Below are 25,406 nucleotides of genomic sequence, written 5' to 3' on the forward strand. Positions count from 1 at the left end.
GGCAGTAATTTTGATTCTCCAGCATAGCTCTGATCCCACAGCCCAACAGCGTGTCTGGAGTCCCGCCCAGCAGTGAGACATTTTGCAGACCGTCACTATTGTAGAGTCCCTGCAAGAAACATGCGATTTGACACGTCATGCAACTTTAATGGTGGCTTGTGCATTTCGCTAGATAAGCCATGTTTTATGCAAATGTTTTGATTACAGGCTGTTCGTGGCACATTGTACCGATGCAAATAACCCCTCGCTTTATATCCCAGTGTTAGATGAGCCAGTTATCAACATGTCACTATAAGCAAAGCCACAGACTGTATGAAAAGTGCCAAGCCACATTGAACAGTGTTTTACAAGGATACAAGTAGTGTGAAAACTGCCTGCATTTGTCAGAATTTACAACAAAGCAAACTGGCTCTCTGCATTTCACGTGAATACTCCTTACACCTTTGAATTTGCATTCACAATGATTCACTTCAACAGCAGGTTTCGTCAACTTAGCCTAGCTGAAGAACACACAGAGCGGCACACAAAAAGATGAAAATGAAGATGAAAATGAAAGAATAAATTATGCAGAGACATGACACTCTGCATACTTTTTTTTTTTTTTTTTTACAATACTAGCATAATTAGCCAGCAATCACACTTAACGTGTCGTTGATGATCAAAAACTATTTAACATGCAAATCCTTCACCCTGCTGAAAAGGAAGGAGACCCAAAGACTCCATTTCAGAGAAGGGTAGCTACTTCGCCTTTTGAGAGAGTGCTGTAAAAAGAATGCAGGCTCCAACCCTTCAGTCTCCACAAAGCCAGCCATGGCTGCACATTTCCCAACCTCACGATTTACGACGCATTTTTAAACGGACTGCCTTTCATCCCTAGAAACAGGGTCAGGACTCCACTGCAGGGTCTAGGCTAGGGTCACTGAAACACGAACCTTCGTCGAACATAAAGTACATAAACGACAGAGTGTGGGTGTGAACAGTCCACCCATTTTGCAGCCTCCAGACAAAGACAGATTTTCCTCGTCTGTGCGATTTCACCTGTTACCTGGGGAGGGCAGCATTGAGCCAAAGCAAAGCACTTCAATTGTTGATTTGACATGCAAAAATACAGTCGACAAGACCACTGTATTATTAAATTATAAATATAATTTATCAATGTCTATTGTCTATGCTATGCAAGTGAAGTTACGAGGAGTCGTGTTAAATCGGGTAAAGGAATTATAAAAAAAAAACGCAACGTTTTTCTTTTTTTAATAACCTTTTGGTCCAAATACATAAAATATGCAGTATGTACAGCCGTTTTCCATCTCCTTAATTACAATGCTTGTAAACACATTACAAAGCACCCTAGCAAAAATACTCCTACAGGTAAAAGTGTACAAGATGCAGAAAATCAAAAAAAACCCATGAATGTACAATACCACAAAACTCTTAAAATGGATGTCTTGTGCACCCAGGCACAGGCACACCGTTGCTCTGTTGCTAACGGATCGGTACCGCATCGGTACCGGATCGGCCACCGAGGTGACCGGGTCTGTAATTTCATGTGTTTTTGCCACCGATGAGAATACAAGTACGTCTTTTCCACAGCGTTGTAAGATAGTAGTCATCTCTTGGGGTCACGGGGACTTATTAAAACACTCGATAATGCCTTTTGTCACGTTTAAAACATGGGTGTCAATTTTTTTTATATCATGATGACCATGTTTAGAAGAAATGAACAAACCAAAAGATAAAAGAAAGTTCATTTTAAAAACGACCTCCGGTTGGACAGAACTTTTGACAGCGTGAAAAGAGGGCGGATTTACCGTACTAGTGAAATTTACACCTCTGAAATGGCTCACTGGGTATACGGCAGTGACTTTTTCTCCCCGCCCCTGCTACAGTGTCCCGAATTCCGTGACCTTTCACCCGGCAGTGAAAGAAAGGGGGTCGTGACGAGGGTCGAAGACGTCGGTGGCGTGGCCCGGGCCTCTGGACGAAGGCTCGGCTGCCCCTCGTTCATAAACGCAAGCGTCTGCAGCCTCCCCCGGTCGACGGCTTGCTAGTCAAGCCAAGTAGACCCAAGTAGCCAAGTAGCGCCTGAAGAAGACCCATACAGACGAGAGCTGCGTAGCATATATCCAGCCCCGCCCTGTTCTTTACAAATGTGTTTACTTCCTCCTTTCCCCAGTGTGTGTGACGACAACGTGAGGCCCTTCCGCTCGGCTCCTCCTAGTTCATTTTGGGGTAGATCTTCTCGTAGAAGAAGTTCTGGGCCAGCAGGTAGAGCTCCCCGTCCTTTTCCCGGACGGCGTGCGCGCGCACGAACTGGAACTGCTCCAGCGCGAACTCGTAGAACTCGTTCTCCATCTTCCAGATGTCCGACTGCTGCAGCTTGGCGATGGACTCCTTGGTGGGCGGCTTCTTCTCGCTCGTCTTCCGCAGGTGAGACTTCTTCCCTGGAAACAAGACGGACGGGCACACGTAACCTGGCACTGCGGTCCCGACAGCTCATCGAGGACAACGGCCCGAAAACGTAAAAGGCCTCAATTGCTGATATCATCTCGATGATTTATTTATTATTTATTAACCTTTATTTATGCAGGGTAAGTTGACCGGGCACGCATGCTCAAGTACTACAAGTAAGTAACTGCATATCACATCAAAGTGAAAATCCATACCTTCATGTTAAAGAAGACATTTTGGCATCAGAATAGACAGTAGTGTGTACAGGCACAATGTAAATGAACTGTCAGAGGCAGGGCCTGGGGTGGGCGGGCACTGGGGGGCGGTACCTGTGCGGTAGAGCTCAGTGGCCCCCCGAAAATAGCGAGGCAGGGCCGCCTCCAGCATCATCACGAAGTCCTCCAGCTCCTCCGTCACGCCCACCAGCAGGTACTCGTTCACCAGGTTGTACTTGGCCTGTTCCAGGGCCCACCGGCTGCCCGTGTTCCTGGAGAAACAGAAACCACAGGAACGACGCCACGCTCAGGACACCCAGCTCTCTGAAGGTCTACGGTGACTCGGCACAATGACCTCAACACCACAGGAATGACGTTACGCTTAGAACACCAGGCTCTCTGGGGCTCTACAGTGACTCAGCTCAAGTGGCAGTATAACAGGATCTTCACAAAGAAGATCACAAAAACCCTAGAAATCCTTTTATTTTTTCTTCTTCTCCTTGCCCCTTTGTATGCTTTTAACTACTCTTAATTAAGCAGTGTAGGCCACTGTAAGTACCTCGCTCAGCGATACAATGGAAGTGGCCCAACACAGAATTGATTCTACCATTTCTGAAGTAAAAGCCCAGGTTCTTAACCATGCTGTCCTAACTGGCAGCTGAAGTGGCATCACAAGACAACGGGAGCCTAGGTTTTGAACTGAGCTGAGATCCAGCAACATTTCAATGTAACGTGTAACACACATTTGAGTCAGCACATATTTTAATGAGATTCGGCATGCTTAATTGGTCTTATAAGAAACTTGGCTAGGATCCTTATTAAGGGAGATATGGGAGAACAAAGTTTGGGCAAATTAGCGTGAATCCATGACTTTGACTTGCCATATCTATGTTCTAATAGGTCATAAAGAGAAGATTATTCCATCATTGTGAAAGGTCTTTTCCTTTAACTCTATCTTTTACTAGCATATTATTTTCACACCAAAAAATTTAACAGTGTTATTTTGAAACTCTGATAGGCTTTCAAAATTGATAACATTTTCACCAAATTTAGGTTGTAACGTCATGAACACCTCCAGAAAATTTGGTCTTTGAGTCATTGCCAAGATATCATTACTTAACTGGAGAAATATCACATCATTAATTCCTTACAATGTTGTAGGCCAAGTTCAGTGCAAACAAACATAGCTAGGCACATGCAACATTTCAATGCAATACCTTCTTGATGGACCCTGAATATATGTATTTGTGTTGGCTGAACAAACGAACCCACCAGCACTCTGAATAGTGACCACAGAAGAAGGGAATCTGGAGCCAGAGCTTTTCCGCAGCACAGTCTGAGCCTCCGGCTGACACGCACTCGTCAAAGGTCTGAAACACAACACACAGTCACGCAGAGGGCTAAAACACAACACACACAGTCACGCAGAGGGCTAAAACACAACACACACAGTCACGCAAAGGGCTAAAACACAACACACAGTCACGCAGAGGGCTAAAACACAACACACACAGTCACCCAAAGGGCTAAAACACAACACACACAGTCAGGGAAAGGGCTAAAACACAACACACAGTCTGGGAAAGTGCCAAAACACAACACACACAGTCACGCAAGGGGATAAAACACAACATACACAGTCACGGAGAGGGCTAAGACATAACACACACAATCACGCAGAGGGGTAGAACACAACACACAGTCACACAAAGGGCTAAAACACAACACACACAGTCACGCAAAGGGCTAAAACACAACACACACAGTCAGGGAAAGGGTTAAAACACAACACACACAGTCAGGGAAAGGGCTAAAACACAACACAGTCAGGGAAAGGGCTAAAACACAACACACAGGCTGGGAAAGTGCCAAAACACAACACACACAGTCACGCGAGGGGATAAAACACAACATACACAGTCACGGAGAGGGCTAAGACATAACACACACAATCACGCAAAGGTCTGAAACACAACACACACAGTCACGGAAACGGCTATAACCAAAGCATGCAGCGGTCAAAGTCCTGAAACTCAACACACAGAAACGGCTGAAAAACAGCACATACACAGCCATCAAAAAGGCCAAACGGCAACAATCAGAGAAGGCAAATCGCATTCTTTGGATGAAAGAGACGCGTGTCAAGTGGCTTATTGAAAGACCACCAAACGGACTACGGGCATGTGTCTAGTACTTCAATAAAACGTCTTATTGAAAGGGCAGCGGTGAATGAGGCAGAGAGCGAAGGACGCGCGTGGAATGCCGGCCGGTCGTAGAGAAGGACACGACGCCGTCGAAGAGCAGCCGTTACAGAACGGAGCAGGCCAGGGAGGTTACCTTCTTATCCCCCTGCTTCCTGCGCCGGAGGCCCGGCCTGTAGTCGTCTCCGAAGCGCAGGAAGTAGTAGTAGGACACCAGTCGCTCGATGGGGTCTCTGATGACGTTGATGTAGATGGGCTTCCTCTTCACTCCGAACCTGGGAGGGGACGGGACGTCAGCGGGCCTAATCTCTGCTCTTAAACCCAGGCACACGCCGAGGCACAGCTCGTGGTCACGACCGAGTACACGCCTCAGTTACGGGGAAAATAGTTCTGGGGCCGAATTCAATCAATTCAACTAAATGCTCTTACAGAGTACTGTTATTTCTTCCATGCGGCAGGGCCATCGGATAAAACATAATCGTATATGTGTTAGAAACCGCTTAATATCCCCATATGTCATCTGCGCCACTGAGTGTAAAGCAGATTGGATCGTGAAACGTTTGGCGCACTGCCTTGCTCCAGCCACAAGAGGGCAGCTGCTACACAAGACATTTTCAAACGAGTCCATCTGCAATATCATTTTATCTGTAAACGGGATCCTGTCCTTTCAACGCAGATGCCTACATTCAAATATGAGTTCATATCACACAATTACCGGCGAAAAAACAAACATCCGTCATATTTTCACAGCGAGTATCATTTGCACAAAATGGCTACCGGGTAACAGCTGGGTTGTTTCACAGTAATTTTGCAAAATTGACCATTTTACATAGCGGCGTTGTCCAAGCACACACAGTCCCCAAACTCCCCTACCGGGTGACTCATAGTTCAGTCTGGGAAAACACTCAGTCCTGTTCCTCTGAAACAGTACCACGTGATGACAGGCCCTCTGGTGTATCTGAGAGCAGCACGCTCTAACAGCGGGCCAAACAGCACTCACTTTGAGAAGTCCAGGAAGGCCACGTGTCCGTGATAGAAAGCCGGCTTCATTTCCCTCCAGGAGGTGACGTTCCTCACGAACCGCACCTGGGAGGGCAGGAGAGAGAGATGAGACGACTTCGATCCCGACCTCCCGCTGACATTCTAACAGGCCGAACGTTTAAAACCACCGATTCATGACTGAGTCATGACGCTCGGTTATGGCCTCTCTCACCCTCCCGCAAGTATTGGCCTCATAGCTGAGGAGGCTGATACATTATTCAGAGGCAATGTGTTGGGAAAACACGGTCAGGGCATTACAGAAGAACAAGGGAAAGGAGATACTTTCACACCAGCCAGGGCAGGCTGTCTGTGTGCAGGGTGCACTGTAGACATGCAGGGGCGAGGACAACGCCCCGGGAGTTTGTGCTGTTTAAACTTCAATAAAAACGCGGCCTTCAGGACCTGATTCAGCACCGGCCACGCTGACGTTTATCACTCAGCTGCCACACGGGGACAGTGGATTTCCAACTCAACAGGCACAGTAAGGAGCCACAGGGATAGGATTCATGCATATCTGTTTCCGTTTTATTTATTTATTTTCTAACCTTAATTTTAAATGTATCATTTTATTATGTTTTACTGTATCATTGTGAGTAGTGTCGCTGTAATAGGATGGCTTAAATGCACTCTGCTTATTATTATTATACATAAGTGTCTGTTTAGCACGCATGCAGCGAAATATCAAGGACCTCACCGATACTCACAGCGAAGAGGACCGAGGTCGCCTGAAAGATTTAATTAGGCTAAGTGACCATTATTTTTTGGGTCTCCTATGTAACAACAAATCAGCATCAGAGCTCAAGTTGTGTTCGAAACCAAAAAAGTATAAACATTAGGGCTTTTTTTAAAATTGTAGTTGATGACTCAACATTGCTTTGGAATGTTTACAGAATTTAAGCAGACTTGTAGGTCAATAAAGCCAGATGCATCATGGGTATTCTAAGTTCATAATGTACTTGGCATCATTAATGAGACAGATGGGCACTGCACCTAAATATATAATGTCCTAAGTCCTGACATAACTAATTTATCCTATTTGCTATTTGCTGAAGCCGCCAGTGATTTGTACTTAACTGCAGATTTATAATGTATTAGGACAGGGAACAACATGGTTCCCAGGGATAAGGGCAGAGAACAGTGCCAATTCAGCAGGCCCTGTCAAATCCTTCAGCCCTTCAGAATGCTTATGCAGCCTTTTTACCTAAATCTAGAAGCCCATCAAGACCACAAACGGAGTACAGCAGTATAGTAGAACAGCAGATAGAGTCCTTCAACGGTTAGATTAGGTGCCGCGTGTTTTTCGGTACCTAGCTATAAAAGTCGAGCCTCCTCCCATGAACGCAAACCCGTTTCCTTTATCCATTTTAGCATGCCAAGTTGGAAACGGTGACATTCCCTTAATGATTACAATACATGAATTATGCATGACGCAGAACAGACGACTGGCAAGCGGATCTGGAGGCGATATCCAGTTACGGATTTAGTCGGGAGCGTCGCGTCGGGAGCGCCGCGGCCCGTCTGCGCTGGCCCGTCTGCGCAGGCCCGTCTGCGCAGGGCCGTCTGCGCAGGCCCGTCTGCGCAGGCCCGTCTGCGCTGGCCCGTCTGCGCAGGCCCGTCTGCGCAGGCCCGTCTGCGCAGGCCCGTCTGCGCAGGGCCGTCTGCGCAGGCCCGTCTGCGCAGGCCCGTCTGCGCTGGCCCGTCTGCGCAGGCCCGTCTGCGCTGGCCCGTCTGCGCAGGCCCGTCTGCGCAGGCCCGTCTGCGCTGGCCCGTCTGCGCAGGCCAGCGCAGGCCCGTCTGCGCTGGCCCGTCTGCGCAGGCCCGTCTGCGCAGGCCCGTCTGCGCTGGCCCGTCTGCGCAGGCCCGTCTGCGCTGGCCCGTCTGCGCAGGCCCGTCTGCGCTGGCCCGTCTGCGCAGGCCCGTCTGCGCAGGCCCGTCTGCGCTGGCCCGTCTGCGCAGGCCCGTCTGCGCAGGCCCAGGCCACGGCAGCGGGCAAGGGCGGAAAACCGTCACCATTACGCAATCACGAAAATGACAGCTGTCAGCTGCGGTGAAGAAGATTTGACTGATGCAGCCAGGAAGCCCATCCCCTCCCCCCCTCCCCCCCCCCAGCGCCCGATATCTTTCAGACAAAATGACAGCTCAGTGATGAAATGGAATACTGAAACAACGCAATGCAATGTAGCGGCGCCACTGATCGTTCGCCGCGTCTTTGTCTACACGAGGGAAAACCGGCGGACATTTTGAATTTTCTCCGTGAACGCTAAAGTGTCAATTTGTGATTCTGTTTTTAAAAGCCCTCTTTAATTCCTGTCTGAACTTCTGGAATTATTAAATCGTGGGAGTCGGGAGATGGAAATTAGACTTAATTAGGACATCAAATTTACCGAATTTGAAATGTGAAAGACCTTTTTTTTTGAGCAGCAAAGGTATTACGGGCCATGATTTGCAGGATGCAAGTCCCTGCACTTAATATCGAATTTAGTCACTGTTTATCACCCGCTGTGTGGCTGGGCTAGGAAGTGAGGCCGAGCTCCAACAGTATAACCACGCCCCTTTACAACAATCCCGGCCAATGGGCGAAGAGGAACCCGGGGTCACAGCCACTCACCTGGTCCTGCAGTGACATCACGGGGTTGTTCTTGGTGGTGTTGATGTGCAGGACGTGGTACTTGTTCTTGCCGCACAGGTCGTAGGCGATGTTGGTGAAGGAGGTGCTGGCGGTCTTGGGCACGCGGTTGTAGATGATGACCACGTCGTCGTTCTCGGCCAGCGCCTGCTCGCGGCTGCCGTCCATGGTGTGCCGCTGCTCCACCTCCCGCACCTCGTGCCGGGCGATGGCCAGCTCTGCGGAGGGAAGGGGGGGGGGTCTCCGTCAGCCAACCGCCACGCCACTTCAATCCATCAATCTCTATCGATGATGATGATCCATCCATCCATCCATCCATTATCTGAACCCGCTTATCCTGATCAGGGTCGCAGGAGCCTATCCCAGCATACATTGGGCGAAAGGCAGGAATACACCCTGGACAGATCGCCAGTCCATCGCAGGGCACACACACCATTCACTCACACACTCATACACTCACACACTCATACACTCATACACTCATACCTACGGGCAATTTAGACTCTCCAATCAGGCTAACCTGCATGTCTTTGGACTGTGGGAGGAAACCGGAGTACCCGGAGGAAACCCACGCAGGCACGGGGAGAACATGCAAACTCCGCACAGAGAGGCCCCGGCCGACGGGGGTTCGAACCCAGGACCTCCTTGCTGTGAGGCTGCAGTGCTACCCACTGCACCATCCGTGCCGCCTATGATGATGATGATGATCGAAATACATATACTCCCGCACTGGAGAAGCCATCACATACATTTACCGTTGAGAATGTAAGCACAATAAAACCCAGAGACAAGTTGAGGAATCAGTGCTCCCTTTTTCAAGAGTGCCGACTTTACAGTCAAAACACAAAATGAAAAAGATAAATAACACGACAGTAATGTAGCATTTATTAACACATTCACAATAAATTGTAATTAGGTTTTTTAAAAAAAAATCATATTTCTGAAAAGACCAAACAAAAGGGACCAAAGCACTGTTGCTGAAGTTAGTTCCACATGAATGTAGCACAGTATTTAAAGGTTGTTTTCCCTAATTCAGTATTAATTTCAGAATGAGAATGAGTCTGACAGAGTTGAGCAAATGTCACCGCGCTTCAGCCAGTGAAAAGGCGAATCTGGTGCTTGTGATGAGCAGGACAATGATACACATTTCAAAGAGAAAAAGTGTGGAGCGCGCGGATGCAAAATGAGCCTTGAAAAACTGAACGAGTCACGATGCAAACGTGACACGTGGAACCCGACTGCATCTTCATCAGAGTCACAAAACTACAACTGATAACACAACACAACACAACACAGCCATTCAGCCCAGCAATGCTGCCCTTTCCCTACCCCTAAGCGTTGCCAAGCCTGGTCTTGAAAACCCCCAGTGTTTCTGCCTGAACTTCATGCACTGGCAAGCTATTCCACACATTGACCACTCGCTGTGTGGAAGGAAAACAAAAAACGTCCTGACTGATGCAGCAGTGCATCAATTTTGCACTATTAAAAGTCATTTTTAATCTGTCAACAGCAGGCTTTTTCTTGTTTGAAATGCAGAGTAATCATAGCGGGTTTGGGCCGGGGTCGTGAGTGACTGGGCGGGAGCGCTGTCGTGCTAGGGGTCCGTGGGCGGTGCTGTTGTGCCAGGGGCCCGCGGGCGGCGCTGTCGTGCCAGGGGCCCGTGCGCGGGGCTGTTGTGCCAGGGGCCCGCGGGCGGCGCTGTCGTGCTAGGGGCCCGCTGTCGTGCCAGGGGCCCTCGGGCGCGCGGTGATTGGCGGTGGCGCTCCGCTGTGCGGGAGGCGAGGTGTGAAATAGACGCGGCGCGCTGGCGGGCACACGGGAGCGCAGGCTGCTGCTGAATCTGGCCCGGCGTGTGGGCACAGGTGGCACCGCCCCACCATAGCTCCAGGCACCGCCGTCCACTCTCAAATGACGGAGAATAATAAAAATAAGACAAACAAAAAAATATCATAAACAAATCAGTATCCCCCCTCATGTAGACGAGGTGATTTAGAGCGAACGCTATTAAATAGATCACGTTTCCTCTTCCACTTTATAGATCCAATGGCCCCGGCCCAAGACAACAGCTCCCAGCCAATGGGATGCACCCAGCAGAGCCTTTCACACCTGATTGGCTGCACCTGGTGGAAGCGAAGCGCCGTCTGAGAAAGATGGATTACACAAAGCCTCAGCTGGGCACTTCCCCCTCGACAGCTACAGTGAGCAAACGCAAATACAGCCGCCAATAAATAATACCAATTAGAATGCAAACCCAGATCCGCGCCGGACTCCGTCTGTCCCTGCTAACGAGGCACAAAGGGAGGTTTGAAATTGAACATGTTTTTGAGAAAGAAAAAAAAAAAAAATCCCCAGACTGCCAAGGATATGGAGATAATTCTCTCTCCATCTGAAGGGAAAGCTCATGATGTTTGCAATTATTAAAGATCATTTCGATGATGCAGACTTGCAGGAAAAACACAAACTCCCCGGGAGGTGGCTGGCGAGATAAAAGATCAGTCTAAGCGCACTGGTTGGATTTGTCCCTGCTAAAGGATAAAAATGAGGGTAATTTTGGACTGTGATGGCCCTGAGCCCCTGAGAGATGGCTTAGTGGAGATGCGCACACGACGGTGTCAAGAAAACACACCGATCGGCAGCACGGCGATGAGGCAATTCTCCCCAGAGGTCCGTCCTGTTCTAAGGTGACATCATCTTATCCTAGTGTTTGCTTTTAGCCTCTCAGTGAGCAGCGCATCGTCAACACCACGAAATGTTCCCGTTCCATTTGTTTTTATTAAGTTGGGAGGAGTAAGTACATTCAAGCAATAAAATGGGGCTCTTGCCTTTTTATTACGTGACAGATATTTTTGTAATGTCCTGGCTTTCGCAATCTATCACCGACTCCCCCCCCCCCCCCCCCCCCATTAATTTTTTTATTTATTTTTTTATCTCCCTCTCCACCTCTGATGTGTGATGAGCATTCTGACACAAAATGGCTGCCATGCATCACCCAGGTGGGCCGCTAAACATGGTGGCTGAGGTGAGTTTACCCCTCATTACTGTAAGAAGCACTTTGAGTTTCAAGAAAATCACAATATAAATGTATTATGCTTATTGTGTTATGTTTACTTGGCTTTCAATTTGCAACACACAGTATAATATGCAAGAGTATGTACTGCACAGTTATTATTATTCAGATAAACAGCAAACATGCTCACTGGTAAACACTGTGCGCATTTGACTTTGAACATTTCAACATGTAAGACTGGACTGCAGTACTGTTCAGACAGTCCTGCCCTCCTAGGTCAGCTAAACACCAGCAGCTGGAAAAGCCACTTTTTTTGTTTTTTTTCTCCCAGCAACCTGACCCAGCGGCCAGTCTAGCACTGACCGCGCGTGAATGAACGCATTCGAACGTTCCGACAGCAAGCTACAAAAACCAACGTAACCGAACGAGAACACTGCGAGCCAGCCGCGAAACAGCGTAGCAGGCAGGCTTCACATAAAGACAAGCTCATCGCCACCGTAGCAAGGTACTCAGCCAACGGTCTTTGGGGCAGGATTCATGAAGCAATTCCACTGCAGGGCCATTTTGAGGCGCACGCAGACAATACCAATTCAAATAAAACTGTCACATAATTCGGTGAAAAATAGCCCCTTTTTTTTAACGAGAGCCATCCAAGCTACACTCGGATCATATTAAGTGGACGCTGTTGTTTGGAGAAAAAAAAAAAATAAAGAAAACGTGGTGAAATGCATTGAGCAGCGGGGTCTGGAGCTGCACCAGCGCACAGATAATTACACAAAGAGACCCCCTTCTCCGGGGGAGTCAGCCCACTGAAAGACTGAATGCCATCCATCTGAAAGGACCTCTGTCACAGACCAAGGCTCTATTTTGCAGGCAGAGCAGTGACTGCATCTTCCTCCCAGACACCAAAGGGGATTGATTCGCGCCCGTCCAACAAACAGGAAATGTATTGGATTTCACATTAAAAATAATGAGGCTGAAACATTATTTTCGCCCGCCGATGTTTTTTGATTGCTTTCGAGCGGCGGGTTTCCTTTCGTCTTTGATACATTTTGTCAGCCGCTGGCTTTGATGCGGCTCTCGCCAATTTTCACCTGCCGGCCCTCCTGCTTCCCCCTCTTCCCAATACAATAAAGCCCTTAATACATATTTTGGCCTTCGCCATATTCAAAAGGGAGCGCGCTGCTTCCGCGCCGCTGAAGGGGTTGTCGCAGCCAAACGGGAGGGAACGGCGAACGGGAAGCACAATGACGGAGACGTGGAGGTTCTTCCAGCGGCCACAAGGAGGAAATCCATGACATCAATACCAGTATTTCCATGACAACCTGAGAGCGGGCAGCACTTTTGGGCCCCACCACGAGGGGGGGGTTAAGAAAAGGGGGAGTTCACAGGAGAGCAAGTTTAATCAAACAACTTATAAATCTTCAGCGGCTTAAGGTGGAGCCAGGCGCCCTCCCACGACGACCCCTCCATCACAGAGACTATTCAAGTCCTGTCCCGCAAACCGCGAGTTCAATCAGAGGCCAGAAGCGCTGGCGAGCCCAGGAAATGAATCTTTCAGGAGCTTTAATTGGCGACGACGCCATCTTTACACAAAACCTCCTTCCCCGACCACTTTTGTGTCTCATTTTCCTCTCAGGGGTTTCTGCCGGGGATTATGTTGTAAGACACCTTCAAGTTGGCAGATACCTTTTAAAACGGGGCGAGCTGCACTGAATGGCCTGTTCTGCTCATTATGCTCTCTTGTGTTCGCACGTCGCACAATGGCTGCCGCTCCTGCTCCGTCTCAGAGACGCATCGAGCGAGGAGGCGTGCATTCAGGCCGCAGCCAATCGGAATCGTTTCCCCGTTACCGGGACAAGATGCCGTGCCTCTGCCGATTGGACCAGGCCGCCTGACCGCGTGAGAGAGGGGAGGGGGTGTGTTTTTTCACACCTGCGAGGGGGAAGGCGCTGCAAGCTGTCAGCACGACCGCTGCATTTGATGCCGGCGGCTGTTGATTGTTCCTGACGGCGCAAATTATTCGTGCCGCTGTGCACCGCAACCATTCCCGCTAAATCACGATTGACATTTCTCTCCAAAACCAGGCATCTCGACAGCTCAATACGATCTTTGAATATCGTTTGAAACTCTGTAGTCTCGGTTCAACGCGGTATTCATTCCTGCTCGTGAATTTCGCCGGGCCAGACGAACCCTGTAGAAGTTGTGGGAAGGGTCTGCGACGCCGTCAAGTGCAAGAGCTCGCCGTCTCATTTAAAAGTCCTCCAGAGCAGAACAGAAAAAAAGAGAAAGAAATAAAGTTGAGCAGCTTAGCTCAGACACTCACAGATCGCTGATCACAAATTACCCTGTCACACCAAGTCATTAATGTAAAAGAGCTGAGCATCTGCACAGCTGAAATGTTCCCTTCCGCTTACAAATGCTTTTTTCTTCCCACATAAACACATTTAGCAGTTCTGCGATCGAAATGGACTCCCCAAACAAACAGGTAAACGCTGTTGTTTCCCTGTGTGAAAGTGCAGGGTTTGATTCCCCACACCGGCTGTATGTCCTCAGACCTGCGTGCGCTCCTTCGGGACGTCAGTGCACCGTAATGGCTGCCTTCAACGCCAAGGTTACAAGTTCAATTCACAGAGGGGCCAGCGTTGTGCAAGGTGCTTAACGTGAAGAGCTTCGACAACGGCACAGCTGTAGGATAGAACTGTGAAGAATACAAGTTGTGTAAGTCAATGTGGATAAGAGCATCTGTTAAATGCCTTGGTGTATTTAGCGTTAATATGCTGGTGTGAGGGAAAACAAATGAAACGACAACAACAACAACAACAACAATAAAAAAACACTACTTCAATTCCTTTGAGTGGATCTGTGACAAAGAGGCCCCTCGAGAAATTCTCATTTGCATGCGTTTTAAAGGTCTACACCAACATTTTTTCCCAATTATTTTTATTAAAATTATTGGTTACTGTTATACCCATTGGATTTAAACTCAAACAGCAGGTGTCCAAGAACAGCAGACATTTTCGGAAAATAGCACTCTTTTTTCAACGAGGGAAAATATTTCAGCCAACGTGAACGGTTTGTTTGTTGTTAGCTGAATAAATATTGTATGCAAATCACACAATATGAATACATAAGTACTGAATATAAAACCATTTCTCTTCGAGCAAGGGCTCGGAGAAAGAGAGCCCCACAGATAAGCCTGTTTTCCACAGAAAAAGGAAGAACACATATTGACAGAGTGCAAATACTTGGTGACCTGTGAAGATCTGGTGAATGAGATGCTATATTAGTGTTATCTGAAGCGAGCAAAGGTAGAGACAGATTGTCAGGGATTGCACAGTCATCTCCAACGCAAGCTCGCTGTGTGAGCAGCATAAGATCCGGCTAGCTCCGGATATCACCTCGTCTCCTCCATAGGCTGTGGCATCTTGGCAACAGAGCCTCTCCCTTTCTGTCACGTTGCCAGTTGGCAAGATTGCGCTGACAGGCACCTCTGAAATGATGAGTTTCTCTGGGCTGACGGACACCTTTGAGCTCCCCGAATAAACAACGGAACAATATCGAAGCGGCGTCTTCCTTCCGATCGACGGCACTCTCGCAAAAACCCACGCCGCTCTGACAGTAACCGAGGACGCGTTGTACCTGAAAGCCTCGCTGAAGGCCAGCCGGCCCAAACACCCGACGCTCGGCTGATGAACGATGATTCACAACGACTCCGTCAAGCTGCAGTGACTGATCACCTTGTACTAGATAAATGAGCCTCAAACGCAAAAAAAATAGTACTCCGTTCGGTGGCACGAGGTGGGCAGCACTTTCGCCTCACAGCGAGAAGGCCCAGTTTCCTCCCACGGTCCAAAGACATGTAGGCCAGGCTAATTGGAAAGTACACTGCCAGTAGGTGTGAGGGAATGGCGTGCGGTCTCTCACCCAACGCACGCCGTGATAGGCTCCCGCCCCCACGCGACCCTGACCAAGAACAAGCGGGTTAGATAATGGATATTAAATTCCGACGCCCAACACGCCAAGCGCGAACTAAGCCCTTAAAAAAAAAAAGCTTATTATAAAATGACAAGTACAACCCCAGAGAAAGCGCTTTCCCCTGCGTCTGTGCTTTCACACGGCGCTACTCCGGCGCTACCACGGCACACGCCGTCACCCCTCGGGGCGAGAGGGCGCTCTTCCCGGCAGATAAAGGAGGATGTGAAAAGACGTGATAAAGGAGAGGGGAGAAAGGAGAGAAGCGCTCTCTCGCGTTTTTGGCTGCGAGCGGGCCCCGCACGCCGACACTGTAATTACCCAGAAACCAGTACTTTAAGTGACTGTCTCCTCTTCCGCCACCAATGTCCACTGGCGCATAAAATGACCATCTTTAAATATTGATCACAGCTTAATAAGCTTCTGTAGCTGTGCTCAGTCACGCCCGTCTCGGAGTGGTTTATGGCTGTTTGGTGAGGCCTGCTGCCTTCAGTAGTAAAGATAATGGCTCTCTAGCACAGCTACATCCCCTGTTCCCACCCCTGCTTAACATGTAGCCCGTGTGGCTAGCTGTCAGGAGCAGACATCAGACGTGCGATTTCCTATTGAACAAACCCACACCAGACCTGCCTGCACAGTGTACCTGGGTATTTCTCTGGCACATTAGCGGTAGTTCACAGTACTATTATTAATGTGCATACCAGTAGGATCATTAAATATTTCGCCAGTTCCCTCACGTGTAATTGCGTTTGAAAATGAAACACGGAGGGTAAAAAAAATAATACATTTTCCGACTCGGTAGCCTCGACAAGACGAATCTAGACAGCCTCGGAGCTTGGCTTTAATTACGGTACCTGCCACGTCTACGCTGCGACTCGCGGTAGCGGCCCGGCTCGGGCGGTTCCTCAGACCGACGAGGCGCTGCGGGCCCCCCGGGGGTTTTCTGCGCGCGCTCCACAGCCCCCGCCATTCTCCCGGGAGGGGGGGGGGCTCACCACGGCATCTCCAAGCCCGTCTGGAGACGTCACCGCACAGTGGCTAAAGGGATTTTGTCTCGCTCCGTTTGCATATTGAGCGCCGGATGGAGCCCCCCAGCCCCGAGCCGGGAGAGTAAATACACTCTCCCTGGAACGAGCAGCCAGCCCGGCGGGCGGGGGGGGGGGGGGGGGGGGGGAGGGGTGGGGGCCGGTTCGGACGGCGACCGCATCAGCATTAGCATACCTTAATTAGCTAAACAAGCTGCTCCTTCGCCCAGCACAAACGCATTTCCAGGTGATTAAGCCTTTGATGGCGGTAACGGCGGACTGCCGGGCGGGATTACGCGGCCCGCCTGATGCGAGATAATCACAGGCTTTCAGAGCGGGGGAAAGGGACCCAGGGCACGGCGGCGTTCCCGCCGCTGACTGACACGTCCGCCGGTCTGTCTCAGGGATACGCGCGCGCGCCATCCACAGCAGCTATCTGCGAGCGAACACCTTTACCGGGCAAACGTGCTCAGGCCGGGAGCAAACCCAAGTGTCGGCAGAGGGTACAGGCTGAGCAGGAGGAGATTAGCAATCAGGAGGCGCGGCACATTACCATGAGACACCTCAACCACTTACTATCTTAAGATGTTCAGCTGAATATTTACCAAAGCATTCCGAGTGAAATCACCTTTCTCAAGGTTGCTACCGCCGTGTCTCACCAGGACACAAAACCGAAAACCACCTTGAAAGCCCCGTTCCTTCATCCGCCTTTCCATCACTGATAACAATTTTTCATTTCTAGAACGGTCCTGGAAAGCTAAAGTAAACGTTCCCGGTAGGCAAATGTGCCTGATTTTTCAGAATGTCCCTTGAATGCTACGTGTTAGAAACATTCCAGCTTATGATCTTACATCAACCCTCAGTCTTTTCATTTAAAAACACATTTCAACTGTAAAAGGTCAATTTTGGTCATTCGAGTTCTATCTACCAGTAAATTTGCATGCAGCAGGCCAGAAACCTTTTTAATCTGAGCTGACGCAGAAAAGAAAATACTGTTTTTTTTGGGCACAACCTAGCCATAACGCTATCGCACAGGTAAATGGAAATCAAAACGTCTGTCGGTAGCCGGGAGGCCGCCTCTGTGAACGGCTCACTCCCCCGTGGGATGGAGGGGGCGGAGAGGTGGTTGACGGGCGATCAGATCCACCGCCGCGCCTCAGACCTCCCGCTGGAGCTCCGGGCGCGGAGCGGCAGAGACGGACGGACACCGCCGCAGGGGACGGGCCGAGGCATCGATCGCCTCGTCCGGGGAACCGCCGACGGAAAGCTAAAGGGCCTGTCGGTGTCAACTCCAGCCTCTCCAGGGTGTTCATTACAGCCTCTCCGTCTCTCCTTCCCCAGCCTCCTCAGGGTCTCAAAGCCCCTCCGCTCACTGCCGCCAAACATTACATCACATCATTCAGCTGTCGCTTTTATCCAAAGCAACTCATAGTTAATTAAGACTACGCAGGAACCAATCCCCCCCCACTTGGGACAATATGAGGCTAAGGGCCTTGCTCAAGGGCCCAACACCTGCACTGACATTATTATGGCCACACTGGGGTTTGAACCACCAACCTTCTAGGTCCCAGTCAAGCATCTTGGCCATGAGGCTTACAGGCCTGCCCGAAACTCCGCAAACGTCTAGCCAACGCCAACCCAGCACCACAGTCCGAACTCGGGTCTGCCAAGCAAATGGGACGATTCACGAGCAAGAGGTCAGCGATAGAGATCTCCAAGCTGTAAATTCCCTCTATATTTTCGGCCCAGAAGCGGTCACGGTCTTCCGGCCAAGTCCCTGTCAAACTCAGACATCTCGCTCTCACCCCGACCGGCCCCCTGTCGCCTGCAGGGGGAGATGAGCATTATTGATCCTCCATCTTACCTCGCCTTTTCAGAAAGGTCAAACGCGCTCTTTTATCACGCCAGACCGCTAGGCACTCACAGCGACCACCGGTACCTTCACACGGGGACGAAGAGCAGTGTTCGTGCAGATATTCCACGCCGTAGTGCATTTTATTCTATCTGAAGTAGAGTTGAAACAACCAACACCTTCACAATTAGTCCCTTAAGAGTACGATATAACAAAAGTATGAAGTACAGTAGATCTGAACAGTGTTCTTTTCTCAAACATAATGACCGCTGTTCCGGTTCTGCACCTTAAGTGTCCCACAATCCTCTGCTTTGTCACAGATCTCCCAGCTTTACCCCTGCAGATTTACCATTCTGAATACTAATGACATCGTAAATACAATATAAATATTGTACTCCTAACTTTATGAATAGCAAAAAGGTGCTCGTTGGGGCCACTGGGAAAACTGTCGTATTCAAGAATTATGCAATCAGCCGTTTGAAATGTAGAGCAAACGACAATGTTGTTGCGATGCAGGTACGCTGGGGAATTTGTTAACCTTGCACTGGGGGGGGGGGGGGTTGTGTCGTTCAGCTCCAAATATTTGTCTGTTGCAGAGTTTACTCATTAAAAAGAGTACGGGGAAGCGCTTGTGTTGACGTTCCTCGTCTCTCGACACCTCTGCCGTAGCCTGTTTTGAGGCGCGGCTCTTGGCGCAGCGAGACACGGCACAGTTTTCACACTCTGAGGTCTCCATTCGGTTCTGCGCGGCGTACAGGAGACGCGCGCTGCGTGTCACATCCCAGCGAGAGGCTGAGGAGTTGAGCCTCTGGAAAGGAGGAGCACAGCCCTCCCCGCCAGCAGCAGCTTCCAGACAAGGCCTCGGTCACTACCCAGCATTACCAATATTCATTGGCTGATATTATGACATTCATTCATTCATTATCCTAACCCCCGCTTATCCTGAACAGGGTCGCAGGGGGGCTGGAGCCAATCCCAGCATACATTGGGCGAAAGGCAGGAATACACCCTGGACAGGTCGCCAGTCCAATCAGCCTAAACTGCATGTCTTTGGACTGTGGGAGGAAACTGGAGTACCCAGAGGAAACCCACGCAGACACGGGGAGAACATGCAAACTCCGCACAGAGAGGCCCCCGGCCAACCAGGATTGAAACCCAGGACCTCCTTGCTGTGAGGCGGCAGTGCTACCCACTGCACCATCCTTGCCGCCTTAATATTATAACAATAATAAGAAAATATGGTATCATGGCCATATTCTGAGTTAACGCATCGATAAGCACATAGTGGGTGAAGTGCTTGATGGGGCCAGACACAAGGCTCGAGTGAACAGATGTCTCCAAAAATGCTGAGGGGGGAGATCCTCTAAAAATATGCAGCATATACCGAGCGGTTTGTGCTGCCCTTATGGCACAACAACTACAAACGCTACCTTCGACAGTTTAAGGTCTGCTTCGCTGAATGTCATAGATGTGAGCTCTCCAGCTGTACAGAGCCAAATTCCACCAGCGTGCTGCGTGGCAATAAAAGCACTTGAGTGAACGCATTGTCAGGGCAAAACCTCACGTTTTCCGAATTTTGTGACGTATATCGGTGGGTCAATGCTAAAACGTTCAGAAAATGTTGCCTATGCTGTAAGTGTTACGTATTACAATGGAGAAGACAAAGAAAAGATGGAATGATCTCCAATGGAGGACCAAAGAAAAATGTCTTGGATTCAGCTCAGGAACAGGTGGTGATTCTCCAGTTGAGCAGATAAGGTAATTATCTGCATTAAAGCAGTATTCAACCAGAGAAAGTACTGATACCACACACTGAAGGTTGGCTATTTCAATTACACCATGGTAGCAAGTTTGACGGGTATGTTTCACATACCCAACTGACCAGACTTTAGGTTGTACTAAGCACAAATCGCATTTTGGTGGAAGGAGGAGGGGGCATGAGACTGGCTCACAAATTCATAATACGATAATATGAATTTTTTGTTAATAATTTTTCAGCCATTAAAATCAGAAAGACAAGTGAAGGTATGTTTCAAGTATTGGTGTCAAGTCATCTACAGGTATGCTAAAGTGTTGGGCAGAATTTGATCACATCTACTTTTAAAATTGAGCAAGTGCAAGTACTCCAATAACATTATTTATTCATTTTAAAGTAAATTTTTATTTGCAATCTGCATAAAAATGAGTCATTCTGGCACTTCGATTTATGTAGATAACACAATTTAAATATGCATGAACAGACAACTGTGTTGCTATTTTCCTGGTAGTGCAGTTGCATGCACCTTCCACCCACTATGAATCCTAAAGTTTTTTTAAAGATTTTATTTCTAGTACTTGCTATGGACTAACAGGTGCAGAAGTATTACAATAATTTTTTGGATTCCAAACTCGGTGAGAAAACCAGAAGGTCAGTGATTGTTCATTTAGAATTAGTGAGTGCACCTACTGTATATGAATTAAAAGTAATAACCACATACTGAATTAGAAATGGGAAATTAGAAACTTGAAATAAATGTGAGTGCATAGCCGTACAGTTAAGTGGATGGTGAAATGTTAAATATAACCATTAATTGCAATTACGGCATAATTCCATTGAGCAGAAAATATCTATTAAAAAAAACATTGTTGAAACAATTTGTAATTATGTGCAGAGTTTAATGGGCTTTTTCCGAGTCTAAAAGAATGTAAAATTTGCCCAGCTGTAGAGTCCTGGTCACAGATGACTAATGACTCAGCCTGAACTTCAAGGAGCAGTGCTTAGATATACAGGCCCAGCCGTCTCATTAACAGACGGAGACACATACAGGCCCAGCTTACCGTCATATTCAAAAAACAATGCCATATGTTCACTTCATGGCAGAAAGAAGCCTTTCTCCCAACCCCTCACCCCCGTAATAGCACTCAATTGTGAACAGGCAAGACATTACGGCAGGCTTTCAAAGGAAACCTTTGAATAATAAAATCTCAGTTTAATTTTCGCATGAAGAAAACGCTTCTACAGCCTCGCAGCCCAGCCGCATAATGCAGCCGTTGCTTCCCTCGTTTTTTCCCATAATGCTTCAGCCTTCAACGCCCCCCCGCTTTATTAAAGCACACGGAGCATGACAGGGAAGTGCGGGACACAATATTACACGGCAACGACAGCCGTGATTTATTGGCGGAGCTCACGGCATCCCAGCATGCCCTGGGAGAGCGCACCTAGGGGGGAGGATCCGCGGAGGGAGAAGGGGCAGATTGATCGCCGTTAGTAAAGGTTTGCCGTTTTAATTGGACGCATGCAGATTCATCGCGGGGCGATGATGGCGTGCTTAGGGACGGACAGGAAGGACGACGCGGGATTTTGGCGTGTCACTTCCCAGCTGCCTGCCGGAGCCGGCGGTCTAGCGAGCTGGCGTTACCGACAGGCCGCTTGCCCGTCCCGCGATTTCATTCGAAACGCGCTGCGGGGAGCTCCTCGCCCCTGCCAGGAGCTTGGCATTCCCCCGCCCCCCTCTATCCAGTCATCGACTGGGAAGAAGTATGAAGTCAGCCAATTAGTCACTTTATGTAAGTGGCCTCTGTTCTGGTAATGTGATTAAACCCCAACCAACAACGAGAAAGGGCGGCAAAGCGGCACGCAGGACGTGGCAGCCGATACATCACCATGGACACAATGTAATACCAGTCAGAGAGACGGCTTTGTTTTCTGTTCTCTATTTCTTACTCTTGAGAGAGAGGCCAACGAACGTGGAATCCATAATCGTCCCGTCTGTTCAACAGGACTCGGGCTGTTCATTAAAATAATGAACGCTACAGACAACTCGAGGGTAATATGGTAATGAACGCGACAGAGAACTTGGTTTCAGAACAAAGTCCAAAGGCTTTTTTCCATAAAACTTCAAGCTCTCATTACAATTTGGTGCTGGAATAAATAAATGTCATGAATCTGATACCGCCTGCTTTTTTGGTTTTCTTTCACACAACGGTCCTTGGTGCAAATTAAATTCATCACGAGCCTCTGCCCAGCTTCGGACACGCTTGTCGTGAACCTGCCGTAGACTGAAGTTACTCCAGCTTAGAAGCGTCCTCAAAGCCCGTCTGATGAGCCGAGCCATCAGAAAGTGCACGGTGGGTGTGCACATTTAGACTGCCACAAGGACCTGGAGAGCTCCTGTGACCGATTCGAGCCCCTCCCCGTATAATAAAACTGACAATACGACAGCCACATCAAAGTAAAAGTCTTCGTGAAGACAGAATAATGTGTTGCACGTTATGCACGAGTCCCATCTTTATCTGAATCATTTAGATGATTAAAAACTAAAATCAAATCCTACCACAGCCCCACACTCCACAAGTCCAAGGTGCTAGTGCGCTGATCCACCTCCCCCTGACAGTGCAACTGTTCCCAGTGAGTAACCCCTTAAACCTTGGCTGCAGTGTTACGTTTCTCCCAGTTAAACCTGGATCCTAAAATCCGGGCTACACAGGGAAGAGACTCTGGTCGTGCATGTCTTAAAATCAGGGTGACCCCAGTTCACGCATCCCCAAGCCCTCTCACTCACACAGAGCACAAGAGCAGTGCTCTCACAAGGGCCGAAGAGAGCAGACCGAGCTCAGAGAGGAACCGAGCTCAAGAGCGGAACCGGGCTGACTGCGGAACCGAGCTCAAGAGCGGAACCGAGCTCAGAGAGGAACCGAGCTCAGAGAGGAACCGAGCTCAGAGAGGAATCGAGCTCAAGAGCAGAACCGAGCTCAGAGAGGAACCGAGCTCAGAGAGGAACCGAGCTGAGGGAGCGGAACCGAGCTCAAGAGTGGAACCAAGCTCAGAGAGGAACCGAGCTGAGGGAGCGGAACCGAGCTCAAGAGTGGAACCAAGCTCAGAGAGGAACCAAGCTGAAGAGCGGAACCGAGCTGAGAGAGCGGAATCGAGCTCAAGAGCGGAACCGAGCTCAGAGAGAACATAGGGTAGAATGATCCACACTGGCTAATGCTGCAGTGTGAGCCACTCAGTCACTTATCCCAGGAAGAAAGTGCTTTACAGGGAATAGAACCCTGCTGACTTTAGGAATTAAGTGGAAAAAATACAGTACATTTAAAATAACCTCCCTTTCTCTTCCCCTCATTAGAGGATTGGTGACTTAAAAACAACAGGGGAATATAATAGGGAAGTTTTTACAACCATTTTTAGTGTTGAAATAAAAAAAGAAATAATAATAAAAATGATAGCTACTCGTGCTGTAATATGATCGCTTTGGGTCAGAGGGGCTAGACTCCACCTCACAAAAGACAAACCTGTATATGTACCTGTTTTTATAAATGTTCATTTGTAATAAAGCACCATACCAGATTAGGAACTTTGGGTTGCCCTACATCCAACAGTAATCGACTCATTTTATATTAATGGTATAATCCCTTTAATGTTTGAATTGGGTTTTATATTTCCATAATGTGTGTAATTATATTATGCCCTCAACATGATTATACTGCAAAGGTATTTCCCAAAGGGGAGAATAAAGTCAGTAAGGAAATCATTTATTTACAAATCAATCTTTGAAGGCCACTGGATTTATCCATATATTTTCCACGGTGGCTTCAGAAAATATTAAGATCCCTTCACTTTTTGCACACTTTATTGTGTTGTAGATTCAATGGCTAAAATTGCCATTTTGCCCATCAACCTACACTCAATAACCCATAATAATCTACAATAATCGATCCACAAATCATAACCCATAGAACATTTCTAAAAGCATCAGTACAGGTTATTGAGTGTAGTTGATGGGCATTTTTTTATTTTTTATTAATTATTTATTTAAAATTAAATCTACAACACAATGAAGTGTGCAAAAAGTGAAGGGGTCTGAATAATTTCTGAAGCCACTGTATAGACTGGGTTTTTTAACCAATTATATATTGAATAGTCCCATTAATATTGAAAAGGTAATTGCTAATATTTGATACAGAATCCAATTTGTTAATAAGGAACTGAACACCTCAACCTCAACACCTCTGACGAGTTATATTCTTTTTGTTTAGAGGCCTCAATGTCGTTGGCATAGAAACAAAAATACTATTCTGCAAATGTATTTGATGTGAAAAAAGAAGAAAATGAATTTATCATTGTAGCCGGCTTATTTTGTCAGGAAACCAGAAACATTGCCTGTGTGTATTTGGGTGTGTGTGAGTATATATTTGTGTGTGTATTTCTGTGTGTTTTACTGTGTGTGTGTGTGTGTGTATTAGGTGTGTGTGTATGTGTGTGTATTAGGTGTGTCCGTGTGCGTTTGTGTATTAGGTGTGTGTGAGTGTGTGTGTGTGTGTGTGTGTTTTAGGTGTGTGTGTCTGTCAGAGAGAGTGTGCGTCAGCCGCACAGGAACTCCGCTTCTGACAGGACCTCTGATCTGAGCAGAGGGAGGAAATGTGAAATGGATCAGCACTATAAAGATGAAAAATACACTGCTGTCATCATTACAATGCATTTACCTGTGCTCTACACATGGGGGAGTGCAGGGTAAGTACAGTGAGTGGCCCAGTCAACGTCATGAGCGATCAATTAACAACTGAATAATAGCACTACTGAGCAGAAGTCAAGTGGATACATATGCATGAGCTTTATAGGAGTGCAAAAGTCATCTCTCAGAGTACATCCATTCCACGGCCCAGAACAATATTGGAGAGTATATCTTGTTGGATTCAGTTTTTTTTTACTTCAGACTGCATAACCTGTGAGGCATTGAATAAAGTGCAGTAAGTTAAAACATGATGCGTTGTGAAAATGTCAAACAGTATTTTTCTCATCTCGGTTATGGGTAGATCTTTATGGAAATTCAGGGAAAAAAATAATAATAAATCATAAAAAGCCATAAATAATTAACATAAGGAAAGAAGTCTTCTCCACCTCCACCACTGAAATCTCCACACGGACTCCCCTTCAAGACAAGGGGAAGAAACACCGTCCACCCAATTTCTCTTCGTAACTGACAAATCCACAAACGATGAATGAAATATGGTGTTAAGGGCTGTTTAAATGTCACAAC

General features: G+C 48.1%; 1 protein-coding gene across 1 annotated transcript in view; it reads right to left on the reverse strand.

The window, feature by feature from the left end:
- Positions 1-1,234: 1,234 nt before the first annotated feature.
- hs2st1a (heparan sulfate 2-O-sulfotransferase 1a) overlaps positions 1,235-25,406 on the reverse strand; it is a 76,059-nt gene continuing 51,887 nt past the window's right edge. The window contains exons 3-8 of the mRNA XM_061242094.1: positions 8,514-8,749; positions 5,865-5,950; positions 5,001-5,139; positions 3,936-4,033; positions 2,778-2,935; positions 1,235-2,441 (exon numbers count right to left, since the gene is read on the reverse strand). Of these exons, the coding sequence (XP_061098078.1) occupies positions 2,215-2,441; positions 2,778-2,935; positions 3,936-4,033; positions 5,001-5,139; positions 5,865-5,950; positions 8,514-8,749 (944 nt within the window). The 3' untranslated portion in view covers positions 1,235-2,214. The remainder of the gene's footprint in view (positions 2,442-2,777; positions 2,936-3,935; positions 4,034-5,000; positions 5,140-5,864; positions 5,951-8,513; positions 8,750-25,406) is intronic.

Source organism: Conger conger, chromosome 5 (assembly GCF_963514075.1).
Source record: "Conger conger chromosome 5, fConCon1.1, whole genome shotgun sequence".
NCBI classification, from domain to species: Eukaryota; Metazoa; Chordata; class Actinopteri; order Anguilliformes; family Congridae; genus Conger; species Conger conger.